Consider the following 18031-nt stretch of genomic DNA (forward strand, 5'->3'; position numbering starts at 1 on the left):
CAGAGAAGATCTTTCATCCATTGATTCATTCCCCGAGCGGCCACAACAGCTGGTGCTGTACCGATCCAAAGCCAGGAGCCAGGAGCCTCTTCTGAGTCTCCCATATGGGTACAGGGTCTTAAGGCTTTGGGCCATGCTTGACTGCTTTCCCAGGCCACAAGCAGGGAGCTAGACAGGAAACGGGGTTACTGGGATTAGAGCCGGTGCCCATATGGGATGCCGGTGCATGCAAGGTGAGGACTTTAGCCCCTAAGCCACTGCCACCGGTCCTGCAGTGAGATATTTTTAAATATGCATAAGTCTGTGGTCACCTGGTTGGTTCCATTCTGCTGCATTTGAGTAGGGTACTGGGAGAACTTGATGTCCATCCGGGTCTGTCCCATGCATTGTGTACTATTTTGGGCCTCAAAAAGCAGACACAGAAGGGAGTTTGCCTTTCCAGGAATCATCCTGCTGTGTTCTAGGAAAAAAATGGAAATTGGCCATAACCCCTGCTTCAGAGAATGAAAAAGGGAAGAGACTTCTGGTTCGTTTGTTTTACTCCTTGAAGCTCCCCCACATATTGTGGAATATAAAGATGCAAGGCCCAGTTGGCCAATCCAGATGAGATGGCATGCGGGGGTACCGGGCTCAGTCACATACAGTGAATCAATCAAACCAGGTGGGCTCACAGTTGAAGCTGTAAAGTCACCACAAATGCTGAATTAGCACATCCTGAACCACTGCCCTGAGGGAGAAGAGAGTCAGCTTCCCACGGGTCTGGTCAGCAAGTAGCACGTGACCTTGAGTGTTTGTGTTCAGAGTCGTCTGTTGGACTGTCATGGCACTCATGCCCTGATGGAGCTTACCCACCATGGCTACAAGGTGTGTCACAGCCTTGTCACCCTAAGAACGCTGGATGATCCTGCAGCACAAGGCTTGGTGGCTGTTTAAAATAGCAAGGCCGGGCCCGGCGCGGTGGCGCAAGTGGTTAAGGTCCTCACCTAGCACGCCCGCTGGGATCCCATATGGGCGCCGGTTCTAATCCCGGCAGCCCCGCTTCCCTTCCAGCTCCCTGCCTGTGGCCTGGGAAAGCAGTCGAGGCCGGCCCAAAGCTTTGGGACCCTGCACCCGCGTGGGAGACCCGGAAGAGGCTCCTGGCTTCGGATCGGCATAGTATCGGCCCGTTGCGCTCACTTGGGGAGTGAATCATCGGACGGAAGATCTTCCTCTCTGTCTCTCCTCTCTGTATATCCGCCTTTCCAATGAAAAAATAATAAAAATAAATCTTTAAAAAAAAAAATAGCAAGGCCACCAAGAATAAGCAACGACATTGAGAAAACCCTGACACTGGGTTTACAGAGTTCAGCAGCATGAACAGAAAGCAAGAAAAAAACAACCCTGGCTGTTGGTGTGACTTCCCCTGGGGCCCTAAGTGCAGAATGAGTCAAAAAGATACATGGTTCTGTGCAGACCCACAGATGACTGCCAAAGGGTTGGGAATATTGAGGGCTCCACGAACATTTTAGGAAGTGAATTGACAGATGGAAGCTGTAGATGGTGAGTGTGTGTGTGTGTGTGTGTGTGTGTGTGTGTGTGTGTGGTTTGCAAGAGATGTACTCACGTATACCTGTATTTTAAAGAAATTAGAAGGGGCCAGGGTAAGAAGGCAGACACTGTTGCGTGTTGTGAAGAGAGAGCTAAACCTGTCCTAAGTGCTGGGGGGAGAGATTGGTTCCCAAGCTCAGCCAGCTGGCCTCTGCCCTTGCTGTACCGCCAGCCCATTCAACCGGCAGTGACCCCAGTTTTCACCCTGGGAACCCAAGGTGAGTCCCCACTCTCCTGAAATCCTGTCTTGAGGTCAGTCTAACATTCGTGTTAATAGTATTTATGACAATTTAGCAAAAAAATAAGACACTGCAGTTTAACCATTTTGCATTCACTGGACTATTTATTCAATGATCACGAATTCCCCCGTGCTTAATCTTCCTAATCACGTGGAGGTTTTTAAAAAAGCTCACGAAACCAAATTGCTGCAGAGAAACCCATGGGATGTTCTTGCGCCCGCACAGGAAGCAGGAGGAGGAACTTGAGAGTTCCTCAAACCAAGCGTGATTCACTGCAGAAGCCCGCCTGTCCGCTGTCTGGGTCCTGTTTGGGGGTGGCCGTGGGACCGGCGCTCTCCAGGGCTGGGCTGGGCTGCCTCCTTGCACTCGCCAGCTGCCAACCTGTCTTTTGTTCCCCGCAGGGAAGGCCCTGGTGGCCGTGGACCCTGGTAACCGCACGGCCCCTCGAAGCTGCGCCTGCACAGCCGGCTACCACTGGAGCCAGGACTGCGAGTGCTGCCGCCGCAACACCGAGTGCGCCCCGGGCTTCGGCGCCCAGCAACCCTGTACGGTTGGATGCGCTCTGTGCGCCCCCTTGGAGCCGCGTGGTTAGCTCAGGGCAAGGCAGGCACCTGACACGCCCCCTTGACTTCCCAGGAGATGCAAGTGCAGGCTTGACCCAGCAGAGGACTCAGACACTCTTGTCATATCTCTGTGGCCCTCTGACGCTCCCTTGCCCAGCTTGGGGAGCCCTGGTGGGTGCCAGCTTCACAGCTGGGGCATACCGGGTATTAAAGCAATGAGGATCATTTTGGAGAAACCACTCATACCCACATGTTTCAGTTGGTCCCTTCAAAGTCTTTCTTACAGATCTCAAGAGCGTGCTCTGTTTCCCTTCTCTGCCTTCCTCTTCTTCCCATCCTCTCTCCCTTCCCTCCCCTTCCTTTCTCCCTCCCTTCTTTCCCCCTTTCTTTTTACCTGACTGTCCTCCATCTTGCCCCCTTCCCCTGCCTAAACAATAAAATAAATAGTTAAAAACAAAATCTCAGGAGCTACTAAGGACTTGGTTACTGTGGATTTATTATTGCAGTAACGTATGCAAAAACTCACCATCATCCATTCAAATGCTCTAATCCTGCTTACCTGACACAAATATTTCATAGTTCCTTACTTTGTGTTGATTTGCATTCATTTCACCTCCAGCACAGATTAAATTATCCTAATTTAAATTTTTTATATCTTTTTAAAAATATTTATCCATTTATTTGAAAGGCACGGTGGCAGAGAGAGGAGAAACAAAGAGATTTTATCAGCTGAGCGGCCACAGCAGGAACCCAGGATTCAGGGCTGTCTACCTGAGCCATCTGCTGCTGCTTTTCTGGCACGTGGCTCGCAGGGGCCCACACACTGGGGCCACCTTTCCCAGGCCCTTTGGACGTGGGACCGTCGAGTGTCATGGAGGCCAACTTGGCTGGTGGCAGCAGCTTAACTCACTCCACCATAATGCCGTCCCTCATATATTCTTATTTGGAGAGCTTCTGCTAATTGCCTTTTCTTTTTCCTTTATATCAAAAATGTACATCTATTTGAAATTTTAAGCTTTAGAAATTCCCTGTGATCCAGGGTTCTCAGGGTTAAAAATATTTCTTCTGGGCTGAGTTGTGACTGCATTTATTATTACAGAATTGGTCAAAAATGAGTCTTATATTTTGCTATATTATGATTGTAAAAATAAAAGCATTTGATTTTCATAATGAATGGGAGACTTTTCATATATATATATACATATGTATATATATATTTGCTTTTTAAATTTAAAAACTTGTTTTTTCCAATTCATATTTTCATTACTGAATATTACATACTGGTAAATTATAACAGGATTCAGGGCCCGGCACAGTGGGCTAGTGGCTGAGGTCCTCACCTTGAACGTGCTGGGATCCCATGTGGGTGCTGGTTCTAGTTCCGGCAGCCCTGCTTCCCATCCAGCTCCCTGCTTGTGGTCTGGGAAAGCGGCCAAGGACAGACCAAAGCCTTGGGACCCTGCACCCATGTGGGGAGACCTGGAGGAGGCTTCTGGCTCCTGGCTTCAGATAGGCGCAGCTCCAGCCGTTGCAGTTGCTTGGGGAGTGAATCATCTTCCTCTCTGTTCCTCCTCCTCTCTGCATGTCTGACTTTGCAATAAAAATAAATAAATCTTTTATATATATGCATATACATAAAACAGGATTCAACTTAATTATAATCACATTTTTTTGTTATATAGATAGGTGGTGAGAAATTTGTTCACATAAATAATGAAATGGTTAAGGAAAATTTTCTGTTACAGGAGCACTCAATTATTTTAGCTCATCTGAGTTTTTTGCCCAAGGTTATACAGTGATTTTTTTTAATGATTCAATTGCATCCTTCAATTTTGTGAAAAGTGAAAAAAAAACACAGAAGTCTTCTTTTGATTGGCAGAGGTGTTCCTCAGAGTCGTTTTGCTTTCCTGACTTGTGGAAAGTTCAACAAAGTGATTTCTTAAGGCCTAGCAAGTGATGGTGTGTGTTCGTCTGTCTTAACCTGCTACTGGAACAGGGTGGGGAATTGATTTCTATTCATATCGAGGAAAGAATCTAGCACAAAGCCTACCCAACACAGTGCACGGACTGAGCACACACACTCTGTCTTGGATGAAGAGTGACATGACTTTCTAGTCGTTGGAGCAAGTCTCCCTGTCCCACCCACTGCCTACGGACTGCGGATTCAGGAGAGACAAAGCCCAGTGCCCTTGTGCAGGTCTGTGTCTCGGAGCTGCCTGCAGGACTCCTGCTGGGCGTCCCCTCCGCCTTGTCCCTCCCAGAAGGAAGCGTCTCTCACCAAGAGGGGGTGGGGTGGATGAAAGCCACTCTCACTCCTGTGCCCCGTTGCAACGTGTTTAAATTCAGAACAATTCAACCCAGTCCCAAGCAGTGCGTTCTTCTTGCCCCACATTTACTTTCAGTAGAGAGGTAGGGGCTGCCCCAGCGTGCAGAGCAGGAGCTTTGGGGTAGGTAGGGAGTGACACAGTTTTTTAAAGTAGGAAACATGCTTGTCAGAGTGAGGGGGCATAGAGGAGAAGAGTGCAGGATGCTTCTGGCAGGTCCATGGTTGGAGGGGTCGTACCATGAGTCAGGTGTATGGATAATTGAGTGTACAGAAAGCCTGCATAGGCCTGCCAGCCCCTTGGCAAGGCTCCTGTGTTTCACACAATCTACTAGACTGTATCTGCCTTTTTTTTAAGATTGATTTTATTTTTATTGGAAAGTCAGATAGACAAAGAGGAAGATATTGCATCCGCTGATTCACTCCCCAAGTGGTTGTTGCTGCGCTGATCTGAAACCAGGAGCCAGAAGCCTCCTCCGGGTCTCCCAAGGCTTTGGGCTGTCCTCACTGCTTTGTAAGGCCACAAACAGGGAGTTGGTTGGAAAGTGAGGCCGCGGGGATTAGATCCCATATGGGATCCCAGTGCATGGAAAGCGAGGACTCTAGCTGCTAGGCTACCTTGCCTGGCCCTATGTAACTTATTAGATATTGTCTGGATTATGGTTTAGTTTTAAGGTGAAATCAGATGGTTAGAGAAGCCTGGCTGTAAAAGTTGGCAATACACTTCCCACCTGACTTTGGGAGAGAAAATCAAATTCCTTATTTCAGTTCTTGGTATAGGAAAATAAGCCACGGGAGGGTTACTATTTTCCAGGATTATCTGTGGTGTGGATGTCAGCTAGTGGCCTGGCCCTCGGTGGCACCACACAGTGGCCGGTGCTCTTCACTGCGGCTACAAATTGTTGCCAGCTGCTGGTTGAAGTAGGGATGAGGGCGTAGCATGAGCTGTCTCCTGCTTGGATCACTTAGTACCCGAGGCTGATGAGGTTACACGGACTCACTCCCCTTGGCAGCACCGTGAATTCGGCAAGCAGCAGATCCATCCTATTGTGTTTACTTTATAAATGAAGCTCTATCGGGACATGGTCCAATTTTTTTTTTTAACGTACCGTTTGTGATTGCTTTCATGCTATAATTGCAGCTTGAACTGTTAAACTTCACAAACACCAAGCAGTACACCGTATGGCCCTTTTCAAGGGGTGAAAGAAAAAACAAATTTAAGATTTATTTAATCGAAAGGCACAGCGATAGAGGGGGAGAGACAGGATGCAAGTTTCCCCTCTGAGCATCCATGCAGCTGCCTCTCCCAGGAGATCAAAGTTGCCATAAATGGGGAAGACAGGCAGGAGTCGGTTTTGAACATGGTAGAAAACTGAGTAATACTGACTGCCTTCTCAGAACCTATGTGTCCACCTCAGACAGTGGCTACGGACAGCAGAGGGCCAGCTTGGGCTGGCTACCAGCATAGGTGGGGAGACTGGGCAAGCGGCCTTTCTGAACTGTGTAACTGGTGTTAAGGGCTGAAGCAAACAGATGCAGGCAGTGCGGGCAGGGACGCGGAGGCAGCAGGCTGGTCTCCGGCCCCTGGAGCGTCCCCCAGGCTGATCTCTAACTGTCCGTGTGTGTGTTGTGCCCTGTTTTTTATCCCTTTGTTTTTTTTGACAGTGCAGCTGAACAAGGACACGGTGTGCAAGCCTTGCCAGGCTGGCTACTTCTCTGACACCTTTTCCGCCACGGATGCGTGCAAGCCCTGGACCAAGTAAGTGACCCACCAGGGCCCTATTGGAGAGTTTGTGGATTTCCAACAGCTCAACCTCCACAACAAATGGGCTGTGTTTTCTGATGCTTCCTCTTCAAGTCGAGGGCCAAAGGGAAGAGTCCCTTGGCACAGCCAGGGCAATCCTACCAGTCAAAGCTACTTGGCAGCTTGAGGTGAACTGGGAACTCAGCATTCCTTTTTAGGTTCCATGGACTGACTTATCATCGCAGCTGGTTTTCTCCTGTTTCTAAGCTCATTTAGTTGGAAATGATTTATGATGTTTATTAGTGCATTCAGTCAGCACAAGCGCTTCGTCCACTGTCCTGTCTTTGCTGATTTATCCATCCAGAGTATGTGTGTGTGTCTGTGTGTACATTTAGAAGCTTCCTTCTTGCATGCATGCTTTGCACAATGGAAGTACATGGGTCTTTTTCTAGTTGTCTTTCTTGAATTTACTTCTGCTCATTTATCTGTCTTTGTGATGTCCTGCTCACTTGGGGGACGCCTCAAGGACATGGGTCTTTCAGTGCCAAGTTCCTCTTCTGAAGGAGCTAGCAGTCCAGTGAGATGGAATGTCCAATTGCTTTTTTTAAAACCGGAACTGTAACATGAATTGCTTTTCCCCCACAGTTGTACCATCCTTGGAAAGACGGAAGAACATCACGGGACGGAAAAATCAGATGTGGTTTGCAGTTCCTCTCTGCCTTCTAGAAAACCACCAAACGGTATGGCTGAAAAAGGCCGGCTGGTTGGTTGAGGGGTCCTGGGAAGACAGCTCGTGTGCCTCACTCTTGAACCCCAAGCTCCTTCTGGGACGCTCAACCCTCCCTTTTCCTCTCATCTCACCCATTAGCAGCTTTCCATTTCCTCCTTATGTGTGGCTTACTAGGTCATTTTCTGTACTGGGTCGATAATAACTAGTAATGTCTTAGTATCCCAAAGAGAAAATAGAGCTGCAAACATACTTTAAACATCTCTGACATGGCGGCACGGCAGAGGTCAGGCAGCTGGTCTGCCTGACCAGGCAGAGGTCTGCCAGCTCCAGACAGTACAAGATCATTCTTGGAGCACAAAGTCACAGAGTTAATAGGCTTTGATGTTGAAGTGGATGTTTAGGGCAACAGGGGGATAATCAAGCTGTCAGGTCAATGTGCCAACAGGGAGGCTTTGGTCACCAACCACACCCAGTGACCTGCTAGAATCTAGCTACCATTCTTGTGGAGCTTTTTGTAGGTAAAAGTAAGAAATTTTTCTGTTAAGAAAAATTATTTATTATTTTTATTGGAAAGACAGATATAAGGGAGAAGAAGATACAGAGAGAAAGATCTTCCATCCTCTACTTCACTCCCCAAGTGGCAATACTCAGAGCTGAGCTGATCTGAAGCTAGGAGTTTCTTCCAGGTCTCCCACTTGGGTACAGGGTCCTAAGGCTTTGGGCCATCCTCGACTGCTTTCCCAGGCCATAAGCAGGGAGCTGGATGAGAAGTGAAGCAGCCAGAATTAAAACCGGCACCCATGTGGAATTCCAGCGCATGCACGGCAATGACTTTAACCAACAGGCTACTGCGTAGGGCTCCAAAGTCTTAAGGACTGATAGAAAGAGGCCAGTTAACAGTCAAAGCCACCTGCTGCAGGTGAAGGGGTCAGTGTGGAGCCAGCTCCAGACAGTACAAGATCATTCTTGGAGCACAAAGTCACAGAGTTAATAGGCTTTGATGTTGAAGTGGATGTTTAGGGCAACAGGGGGATAATCAAGCTGTCTGGGCATGGGCAAGCACAGTCAAAGCACTTTTAAAATACTGCCCTGAATAACATAAGGCATAACTCGGTGGAGGGGGAGTTACTTTTGAAAGGCTCCTTTATTGGGTCTGGTGCAATGGCTCAGTGGCTAAATCCTCACCTTCCATGCTGGGATCCCATAGGGTGCCGGTTCATATCCCAGCTGCTCCACTTCCCTTCCAGCTTCCTTCCTCTGGCCTGAGAGAGCAATGGAGGATGGCCCAAAGCCTTGGGACCCTGCATCTGCAAGGGAGACCCAGAGGAAGCTCCTGGCTCCTGGCTTTGGATCAGCTCAGTTCCAGCTGTTGTGTCCACTTGGGGAGTGAACCAGCAGATGGAAGATGTTTCTCTCTGTTTCTCCTTCTCTGCAGATCTGCCTTTTCAATAAAAACAAATCTTTAAGAAAACTAAAAAGCTTATTTATTTGAAATGCAGAGCAACAAGGAAGGGAAGAAACAGAGCTAGAGAGTGATCTTTCATCTGCCTTCATTCCCTGAAGGCAGCATCTGCCAGGCCAGGGTCTCCCACAACGTGGCAGGGATTCAGACACCGGACCCACCCCCTACCCCCTCACAGGTGCGTTAGCAGGGAGCTGGATCAGAGGCAGGGCAGTCAGGACTTGAACTCCAGCTCAACCTGCTGCTCCACCACACCAGGACTGGAAGTTGTTGTTGTTGTTGTTATTAAAGATTTATTTACTTTTATTGCAAAGTCATATATAGAGAGAGGGACAGAGACAGAGAGAAGGATCTTCTGCCTGCTGATTCACTCCCCATGCAGCTGCAATGGCCAGAACTGCACCAATCTGAACCCAGGAGTCAGGAGCCTCCTCCGAGTCTCCCACGCGGGTGCAGGGTCCTAAGGCTTTGGGACGTCCTCAACTGCTTTCCCAGGCCACAAGCAGGGAGCTAGATGGGAAGTGGAGCTGCTGGGATTAGAACTGGCACCCATATGGGATCCTGGTGTGTGCAAGATGAGGACTTTAGCCGCTAGGCTACTGCGTAGGGCCCCTGAATTTTATTTTAAAAAGAAATATAAAGACAGGATAGGTGGGCATTCAGGCAGCCACATCAGGTAAGCCACATGTTTGTGATGGAAAGTTGTGACAGTGCTGTGACCAGGGACAGGTGAAGGAAATGGCGGGGTTCCCGTTGCACTGTGTCCAGAAGGGCAGAAAGACTTCACAGGGTGGCTGTGCTTCCGCTGTCACAGTCCCCGAACCCCAGGGCTGTGCTGGTGTTTGGGAAGAGATGTGCCAAGGGCTTCCTGTTACCCATGGGTCATCCACTGGAGATAATGAGATATGAAGCATGAGAGTGGATGGCGTGGAATGGAAGTAGAACTGTTCTACGTGAGGAGCTTGGCTATGTCCTGCACTGGCCTCCGTGGAGGGGAGCCCGGAGCAGAGCCGAGCCGGGTACAGCCTTCCGTCCTCCAAGGTGTGAGGGAAGGCAGCGATGGGGAGTCTGGCCACAGCCTCGATTCTGGGGGTTGGATTAAAGGTGTTTTGATTTGAAACATAGTAAAGTTAAATCATCTTGAATGCCACGTTTCTGCTCTTGTTCCAACACAGAACCCGAGATCTACCTGTCCACTTTGATTATTCTGCTTCTCTTCCTCTCGGTGGCAATAGTCGCTGCTGTCATCTTCGGTGTTTACTATAGAAAACAAGGAAAAGCACTGACAGGTACTGTGTCTGTTGTGAAGTATGCATCTGTGGTGGTTCAAGGGAAGGATGGAGCGTTGCCGGGCGAGCCGTTGCCGGAGCAGAGCTGTCCTTGATGATCTGCTTGCAGTGGTTGGGCTCACACTGAAGTCAAACAACCCTTTATCTCACATTCATTGTTCTCCAGCCAAAAAAAGGAATAAAAAAGCCAATGTTTCATATAAGCAAATAGGAATATTTGAAGAATCAGGAAATTAATAACTGAGAGCTGTATTTAGGTTAAAAAGGCTTTGCAGCTTGGTGTGTATACACCTCTACTTTACGCATACATATGTGCGTATAGAATACTTCCATTTTTAATAGACTCATCTAAAATAGAGTCAACACTGTTCAGGTACCAACAGAGGGAAGTTTTGATTGGAATGTTACCATGAAATAGGAACCTAAATGATGGAATACGAGGTTAACTTATATTCACAAAAATGTAGGTGCACAGAATGGCTAATCAAGTTTTATCTTGTGTTTTTTTTTAAGATTTATTTAATTTTATTGGAAAACCGGATATATAGAGAGAAAGATCTTCCATCTGCTGATTCACTCCCCAACCAGCCAGGAACCAGGAGCTTCCTGTGGGTCTCCCATGCAGGTGCAGGGTCCCAAGGCTTTGGGCCGTCCTTGACTGTTTTCCTAGGCCACAGGCAGGGAGCTGGATGGAAAGCAGAGCTGCCAGGATTAGAGCTGGTGGCCATATGGGATCCTGGTGTATGCACGGCAAGGACTTTAGCCACTAAGTGATTGCGCCAGGCCCAGTTTTTTTTTTAATTATTTTTTCCACAAAACATTGTTTGATTGTACTTTTAAATGCTATATGTCATGTTTGAACTTTATACTGCAAAGCTTACAAAGTAATTTTTTATGAAAGTGGTTGAAGCTTAATTAGATTTTTTGGATTTCTTCATCCTTTGGTGATCACGTCTTTCCTGTCTGGAGCCCCTGTTGTTTGGCAGTGCTTCCCCCTTTCAGGTGAACAGGTGCTCAGGGGCTGTTTACGTTGTCTGCTCTGCTTTGCCGGGATTTGGTCGTTTCTCCAACATCACACCCACAGACCTCCTAAAACTGGTCGCCTGCTGCTTTACTTATGTTGCGTTGCCTAAGATAACATCATGCATCCAGAAAACTGGAACGTTAGTGATTAAAGATGCCAGTGTTAAAAAAGACCAATGTCCGTACAGGGACCATGTTTTTAAAGATTTTACTTATCATTGAGTAATTTTTTTAAAGCATATTTTTTTAAGATTTATTTATTTTTATTGGAAAGTCAGATTTACAGTGAGAAGAAAGATCTTCCATCCACTGGTGCAGTCCCCAAGTGGTCACAATGGCTGGAGCTGAGCCGATTCAAAGCCAGGAGCCAGGAGCTTCCTCTGCGTCTCCCACGTGGGAGCGGAGTCCCAAGGGCTCGGGCCATGCTCGACTGCTTTCCCAGGCCACAAGCAGGGAACTGGAGGGAAGTGGAGCAGCTGGGATTAGAACCGGCGTCCATATGGGATTCCCAGAACATGCAAGGTGATGACTTTAGCCGCTAGGCCACCGTGCTGGGCCATGGGTAATTTTTCTTAAGATTTATTTGAAAGAGTAGCAGAGAGGAAATGGCGCAGACAGGAAGAGTGAGAGCTTTTTTCCCCCAACCACTGACTCAAATGGATATAATGACCAGGGTTGGGCCTGGGTGAAGTCAGGCACCAGGAACTCCATTCTGGCCTCCAGGTGAACAGGGTACGAGTGTTTGTGCCAGCCTCCACTGCTTTCCCCGGTACGTTAACAGGGAGCTAAACTGCAGGACAGGGTGGATGCAAATCGTGATACTGGATTGCAGATGAAAGCTTAACGCACTGAGCTGCAATGTCCAGTGGCCCCCATTGTTGAGTCTTTTAATTAATATTCACTTCCCTGACAATGTCATAGCTAGGGGTTTGGATGATGCATGTTGGGCCGTAAGGATTACACGACGGTGGAGTTGGTGGTGGTGATAACATACGTTGACATACATTGAGGATTTACTTTGTGCCAGCCTGGCCATGCGCATTTACATATGCTAAATAAATCGGCATGGCAGCCCAGCTTGAAAATTTTGTGATGAGGAGACTTCTGCTGAGAGAAGGTGAGTGCAGTGTGCAGGACCCTGTACTGGGACCTCTCGCATAAATGAGACTATGTGTTCAGACCGTAGTCCAGCACGACGTCCAGCTCGGCCATTTCACCTGGCATGATGCCTGGCACCGCTCAGTGCCAGCAGCTGTGCGGCACTGTTAGCCACTGTCAGGGACTCCGATGACCCTTCCACTGAACACTGACAGCTCCGCACTTCAGTCTTCAGGGTGAACACAGTGGTATGTGTTACTTAGAGCTAGGGGACAATTTCATCTTCACATAATATCAATTCATAGAATTTTTTTTTAAGTTCAGAGTTGACTTTTTAGATTTCATTATTTCCATTTGATGAAATTGAAGGGAGATGTACTACGCATGTGCTACAGAACACACAGTCTTCTGTGAGCAGCCATAGGGTCCAGGAAAGATCTGGGGCCTGCTGCAACCCAGCCAGGCACTGGACTCTGTAGCTTCCACTTGACGTTAACACGCATTTGCCTGCTTGTCTCTAAGGCACATCATCTCTGTCCTGCAGCTTAGTCCGTCCTGCTCGACTCCAGGACTCTAGCTCTGACAGCCCCACCTGGACTTGATGCTTTGCCCTACAGAGAACCGGAAGTTCTGTTTGTGACCGGAGCAAGGCACCTTCCTAGTCTTGAAAGCAAGTGGCTTCCTTTTGACAACTTCCCCCACTACAATCCCTCACTTAACTACTTCCAGGGGACTGTGCTTAAAGATCACATTGAACTGACAGCATTGTGGTCAATCATAATGGGCCTGACACAGGAAGGAAAATATTGCACAGTCTCATCTATATGTGGAATCTTTAAAAACATGAAGTTAAAAAGTCAGTTCTAGAAGGCTGGAGAATAAGTCTGGTTACACGGACAGAGGGGCAGCCATCAAGGAGAGCAAAGGACAGAAAGTGGCAGATTCCTTGGCCGAAGGAGTCTGAAGTTAAAATTACTGTGTGATATTCAGGTATTTTGTTAAATGAGTACATCTCAGCTGCTCTTGGAAAAAATGAAAAAGATGGATAACTGTGAAATGATAGATGTGTTAATTTTCTCCACTGTAGTAACCATTTTACTGTTCGTATTTATAACATCATGCTATGAACCTGAAAAAATACTCAATAAAACTTAGTTAAGAACAAAGAAGCCAGAAATGGTAACATACATCCTTCTCCTTGCTTTGTTTTTCTAGCTAACTTGTGGCACTGGGTCAATGAGGCTTGTGGGCGCCTGAGTGGAAATAAGGTAACATTCAAAGTCTTTAGTTTCTCCTTGAACCGTTCCAACTGCTAGGCTGTTATTGCTGTCATTGGTCGAGGGTGGAGCCCCACTGTGCAGGGGACATGTGCACATTCAGGGGTCAGGCCCGTGTGCGCCTCCAGGGCCAAGTCGCTGCTCACTTGCGACTCCTGCTTTCTTTGTCTTTCCTTCTGCTTTGCTCCTCTCTGTGTCATGCTGCGGTCTTCATCATCTAATACAGAATCCGAGGGACTGCAACTTCCCTCGTGTTGTGCTTCTTTTGTTTGTTATTTTGACAACATTTCAAAATTATAGAACAGTGAGAATAGTACAAAAACTTGCATTTGTTCTATAGTCACATCTATCAGAGATATACGTTACTTTTTTATTTACTCTCTATGTAAAGATGTACTTTTTCTTTATGTTCAAATAATATGATTTTATTTTTCTTTTTTAATGACTTATTTATATGGAACTGATGCTATGGCATAGCGGGTGAAATGATATTCCATATGATATTGGTTCCATTTTATGCTATTCCGCTTCCAAGCTAGCTCCCTGCTGAAGGGCCTGGGAAGGAAGCGGCAGATGACCCAAGGCCTTGGGCCCCCTGCATGCGTGCATGGGGCAGATCCAGAGGTTCCTAGCTTCACATCAGCCCTGTTCCAGCTGGGTAATGAACCAAAAGATGAAAGAATCGCTCTTTCTCTCTGTAAAAATACATTTTAAAATTTATTTGAAAGGAAAAATTAGGGGAGGAGAAGAAAGACAGAGATGCCTACCATCTACAGATCCACCTCCAAATGGCCTAGATGGCTGGGGCTGGTACAGGTGCAGGATCCCAAAGCCCCCTGGCAGGGACCAGGCACTCGGACCATCAGCTCTGCTGTTTTCCCAGGTGCATCAGTAGAGAGCTTGATCACAAATGAAGCAGCTGGAACTGAACCCAGGGCTCATATGGGATGCCAGAATTATAGACATGAGAAAAGCCACCGAGCCACAGTGCCAGCCCCTGCATTTTCTTAAATGATTTTACAGTCAACAGAGATAGTGTATTTCTATAATCTTAGATATTTCCATAGTACACTTATGTAGATCAATTAATTTAACAGTGATAGCATAGTGTTCCCCAACCCAAACCTGATAGTAATATTTCATTACTTATCTCATCATTCAGCCTTCTTTTCTTAAATAGAAAAATGTAGGGCCTGGCACAGTAGCCTAATGGCTGAGGTCCTAGCCTTGCATCTGCTGGGATCTCATATTGGCACCAGTTAGTGACCCAGCTGCTCTGCTTCCCATCCAGCTCCCATTCTTTGGCCTGGGAAAGCAGTCGAGTACGGCCCAAAGCTTTGGGGCCCTGCAACCATGTGGGAGATCCAGAAGAAGCTCCTGGCTTCAGCTCAGCTCAGCTCCAGCTGTTGCATCTACTTGGAGAGTGAGTGAGTTGGTGGAAGATCTTCCTCTCTGTATCTCCTTCTATCTGTAAATTTGACTTTCCAATTAAAATAAATAAATTTTTCTAGAAAATAGAGAAGTGTAAGTTTCAAACTCGGAGTTCCAATGCCAGCACGTCAATGTCAGTTTTCATCCTTCCCTGTTCCACATTTGAATCTTCTGCAGCAGTGCTGGACTTGCTTCCCAATATTCCCAATATAGTTACTTGTTTGTTCAATTCTAAAATGCAAGAATGTAGTTTCAGAGTAATTAAAATATCACAGCAAAACAGAACTGCTAAATAGAGTTCAATAATTGGGGCATAGTTGGGTTTTTATTGTTTTATAAAATATGTGTCTAGATTGATAGCATAGAGTCAAAATATTGTGTTCAAAAGTTATTTATAGGGGCTGGGATGGTAGCTCAACAGGCTAATCCTCAGCCTTATAGTGTCAGCATCCCATATGAGTGCAAGTTCTAGTCCTGGCTGCTCCATTTCCTATCCAGTTCCCTGCTCGTAGCCTGGGAAGGCAGCAGAGAATGGCACAAGTCCTGGGACCCTTACATCCAGATAGGAGATCTGCAGGGGGCTCCTGACTCCTGGCTTCAGATTGGCTCAGCTCTGGCTGTTACAGTCAATTGAGAATGAACCAGTGGATGGAAGATCTCTTCCTGTCTCTTCCTTTTTGTAAATCTGCCTTTCCAATAAAAATAAAGAAATGCTTTTTTGTTTTTTTTAAAGTAACTTATAGGAGTCGTTGTTGTGGAACAGTGGGTTAAACCACAGCCTGCAACACTGGCATCCCGTTGTGGGCACTGGTTCAAGTCTAGTTCCACTTGCAGCCCAGCGCCCTGCTAATGTGCCTGAGAAAGCAGCAGCAGATGGTCCAGGTGCTTGGGTCACTGCGGGAAAAGGGGATGGAGTTCCAGGCTTCTGACTTTAGCCTGGCTTAGCCCTGCCCAATGAGGCCTTTTGGGGAGTGAACCACGGAGTGTACCAGCTCTCAACTCTCTTATCTTTTCGCAACCCCTGACCCCTGCAACTCTCTCTCTCTTTTTTTTTTTTCAAATAAAAAAACTAACTTTGAAAAAATTTAATTGGAGGTTAATGTTTAACCTAGAGTCTAAGATGCCCACATTCCAAATCAGGGTGCTGGGGTTGATTCCAACTCTGGTTCTCTGGTTCCCTGCTAGTGCAACTCCAAGGAGGCGGTGGTGATGTCTGCCCTCCGGGAGGGCTGGATGAATGCCCAGCTCCCAACTTCTGCCCCAGCAGTGGTGGGCATTTACGGAGGAGATCTCTCTCTCTCTCTCTCTCATTTATTTAGGTTAGCTCTTACTCTTGCCTCGGTGTGAATAGGCCCTTCACTGGCGATGCAGTTGGCTTCCCTTGTTTCTAATTACGTTCCATTTTTCGGGTGCTCCCACACTCTGACATTTCAGATAACTCCAAGCCAGGACCCTGGGTGCATGGGCCGTCTGTGCTTGCCGTGGGGGAATCATGAGAGTAGACACCATTTTCAGCAGCGTGTAGCCCAGTGTGTTGTAATGCCGCGGTCTGCACCCTTCAATCCGCAGGAGGCCACCGGTGACAGCTGCACCCACGCTCACGCAGCGCCAGCTGCCCCACGCCAGGCCGGTGAAGGTGTCTTCCTGCTGACCCTGGAGGACAAGCCGTTTCCTGAAGATGTGTGTGACCCAGAAGGCGCCGGCTTCGTCTCTGCAGGTGCACTCTCAGGAGGCGGTCCCTACCCCCAGGGCCAGGAGGCCAGGGTGCTGTCCCTGGTCAGCGAGACTGACGTGGAAGGGGACCCCTTCAGGCAGATCCCCACGGAAGACGAGTACGTGGACAGGCCCCTGCCGCCCCTAGAGGGCTTGCTTCTCCTCACGCAGCCCGGAGGCAAGTCCTTGCTGCCTTTTCCTGAGCCCCTGGAGGTGGGGGAGAACGAGAGCCTAAGCCAGTGCTTCTCCGGCACGGAAAGCTCCGTGGACTCAGACAGCTGCAACCTGGCGCCGCCCCCGTGCAGGGCAGAGTGGACGCCCCTGAGCCCCGACAAGTACCTGCAAGCAGAAGTGGAGGGCGGGACCTGCTCCAACCTGGCAAACTGCTGCCAGGGCTTCAGGAACCCTCCTGGGGAGGATGGTGAGCCCCTCACGGAGTCCCCCAAACACGGACCCCTGCCCCAGTGCGCCTATGGCATGGGCCTGCCCCGCGAAGAAGGAGCCGGCAGGTCGGAAGGGGGCGAGCAGCCCGAGGACTGGGCCGATGTGCGGCTTCCTGATCCCGCCAGGGGAGGTGCAGGATCCGGGAGCTCTGCGGGGGACCAGCCACCTGCTTCTGGTAAGTGACTTCCTAGCCTCGCAGATGGCAGGGGAGCCAGCGTCTCAGGCCATGCAGGGAAAAGGAGTCTGATGTGGAGACGGTTCAGCCCAGTGTTTTATGCCATGGAGGATGGGCTGCGGCTTGCGCCTCCTGCCACGTGACGTCATCTACGACTGGGGCTGTTTAGGCTTTCTGGGGTGCCCTGCACCGGGCGGCGTTCAGGCTTCTCAGATACAAAATTGGCATTGACCTTGGACCTGACTGAGACAGGGCCTTTCCTGAGCTTTCTGGTTTCTGGATTTTGTCTCTTGAGCAATGGTCCCCTCTGAGTTCTCCCCCTGACGGATTTCCAGAAGACAAACAGCATTGCCTGGTTAGACCTTAATTAATTAATATTTATAGCAAACCCCACGTTGCTTATGTGCCATGTTAATGATGCAGTAAAGCCATCCCTTAATGTTTTAATGAGAAGCCCCGTTTATAACCACCCCGTATAATATATTTATGGAACCAGAAGGGTAATTTTACCATTGAACATCATTACCGAGATTTATAACTGCAATACTGTGCGAGCGTGAACAAACTACCAATTATACACATTACAAGTTTTTCACGAGGCTGAGATGCCATCTGTTTTATCATGCACAGCAGTGTCAGCCGCCAGTGAGGGCTTCCTCTGGCCTAGGAGGGCCAGGGATGCTTGGCGGCAGACTGAGCTATTTCAGGAGCTCACGGAATCTTTCCTGGTAGCAGTTTGAGGCCGCCCTCTCCGGGGCTGGTTTTCGCTGCTGTCTTGATGTAGACTGAGAGTGGCACTCGTCACAGCTCTGTGATTGTCTAGGCCTGCAGTAGCTGGGTCTGTGCTTTGCCTGGAGGCTCTTGGCCTCCTGGTCAGGTGGCTGCTGGCCGTAATTTAATACAGCCGTGGTGCTGTCGTGTTTCACAGGCTTT

The 18031-nt window shown here is 48.3% G+C and overlaps 1 protein-coding gene across 1 annotated transcript in view; it reads left to right on the plus strand.

Moving 5' to 3' along the window:
* Positions 1 to 18031, plus strand: part of TNFRSF11A (TNF receptor superfamily member 11a) — a 58836-nt gene that overhangs the window by 28191 nt on the left and 12614 nt on the right. Inside the window, exons 4-9 of the mRNA XM_040984677.1 lie at positions 2228 to 2371; positions 6378 to 6471; positions 7102 to 7196; positions 9824 to 9937; positions 13274 to 13326; positions 16336 to 17098. Of these exons, the coding sequence (XP_040840611.1) occupies positions 2228 to 2371; positions 6378 to 6471; positions 7102 to 7196; positions 9824 to 9937; positions 13274 to 13326; positions 16336 to 17098 (1263 nt within the window). The remainder of the gene's footprint in view (positions 1 to 2227; positions 2372 to 6377; positions 6472 to 7101; positions 7197 to 9823; positions 9938 to 13273; positions 13327 to 16335; positions 17099 to 18031) is intronic.

Source organism: Ochotona curzoniae, unplaced genomic scaffold, assembly GCF_017591425.1.
Source record: "Ochotona curzoniae isolate NIBS_2020 unplaced genomic scaffold, NIBS_Ocur_1.0 contig_43, whole genome shotgun sequence".
NCBI classification, from domain to species: domain Eukaryota; kingdom Metazoa; phylum Chordata; class Mammalia; order Lagomorpha; family Ochotonidae; genus Ochotona; species Ochotona curzoniae.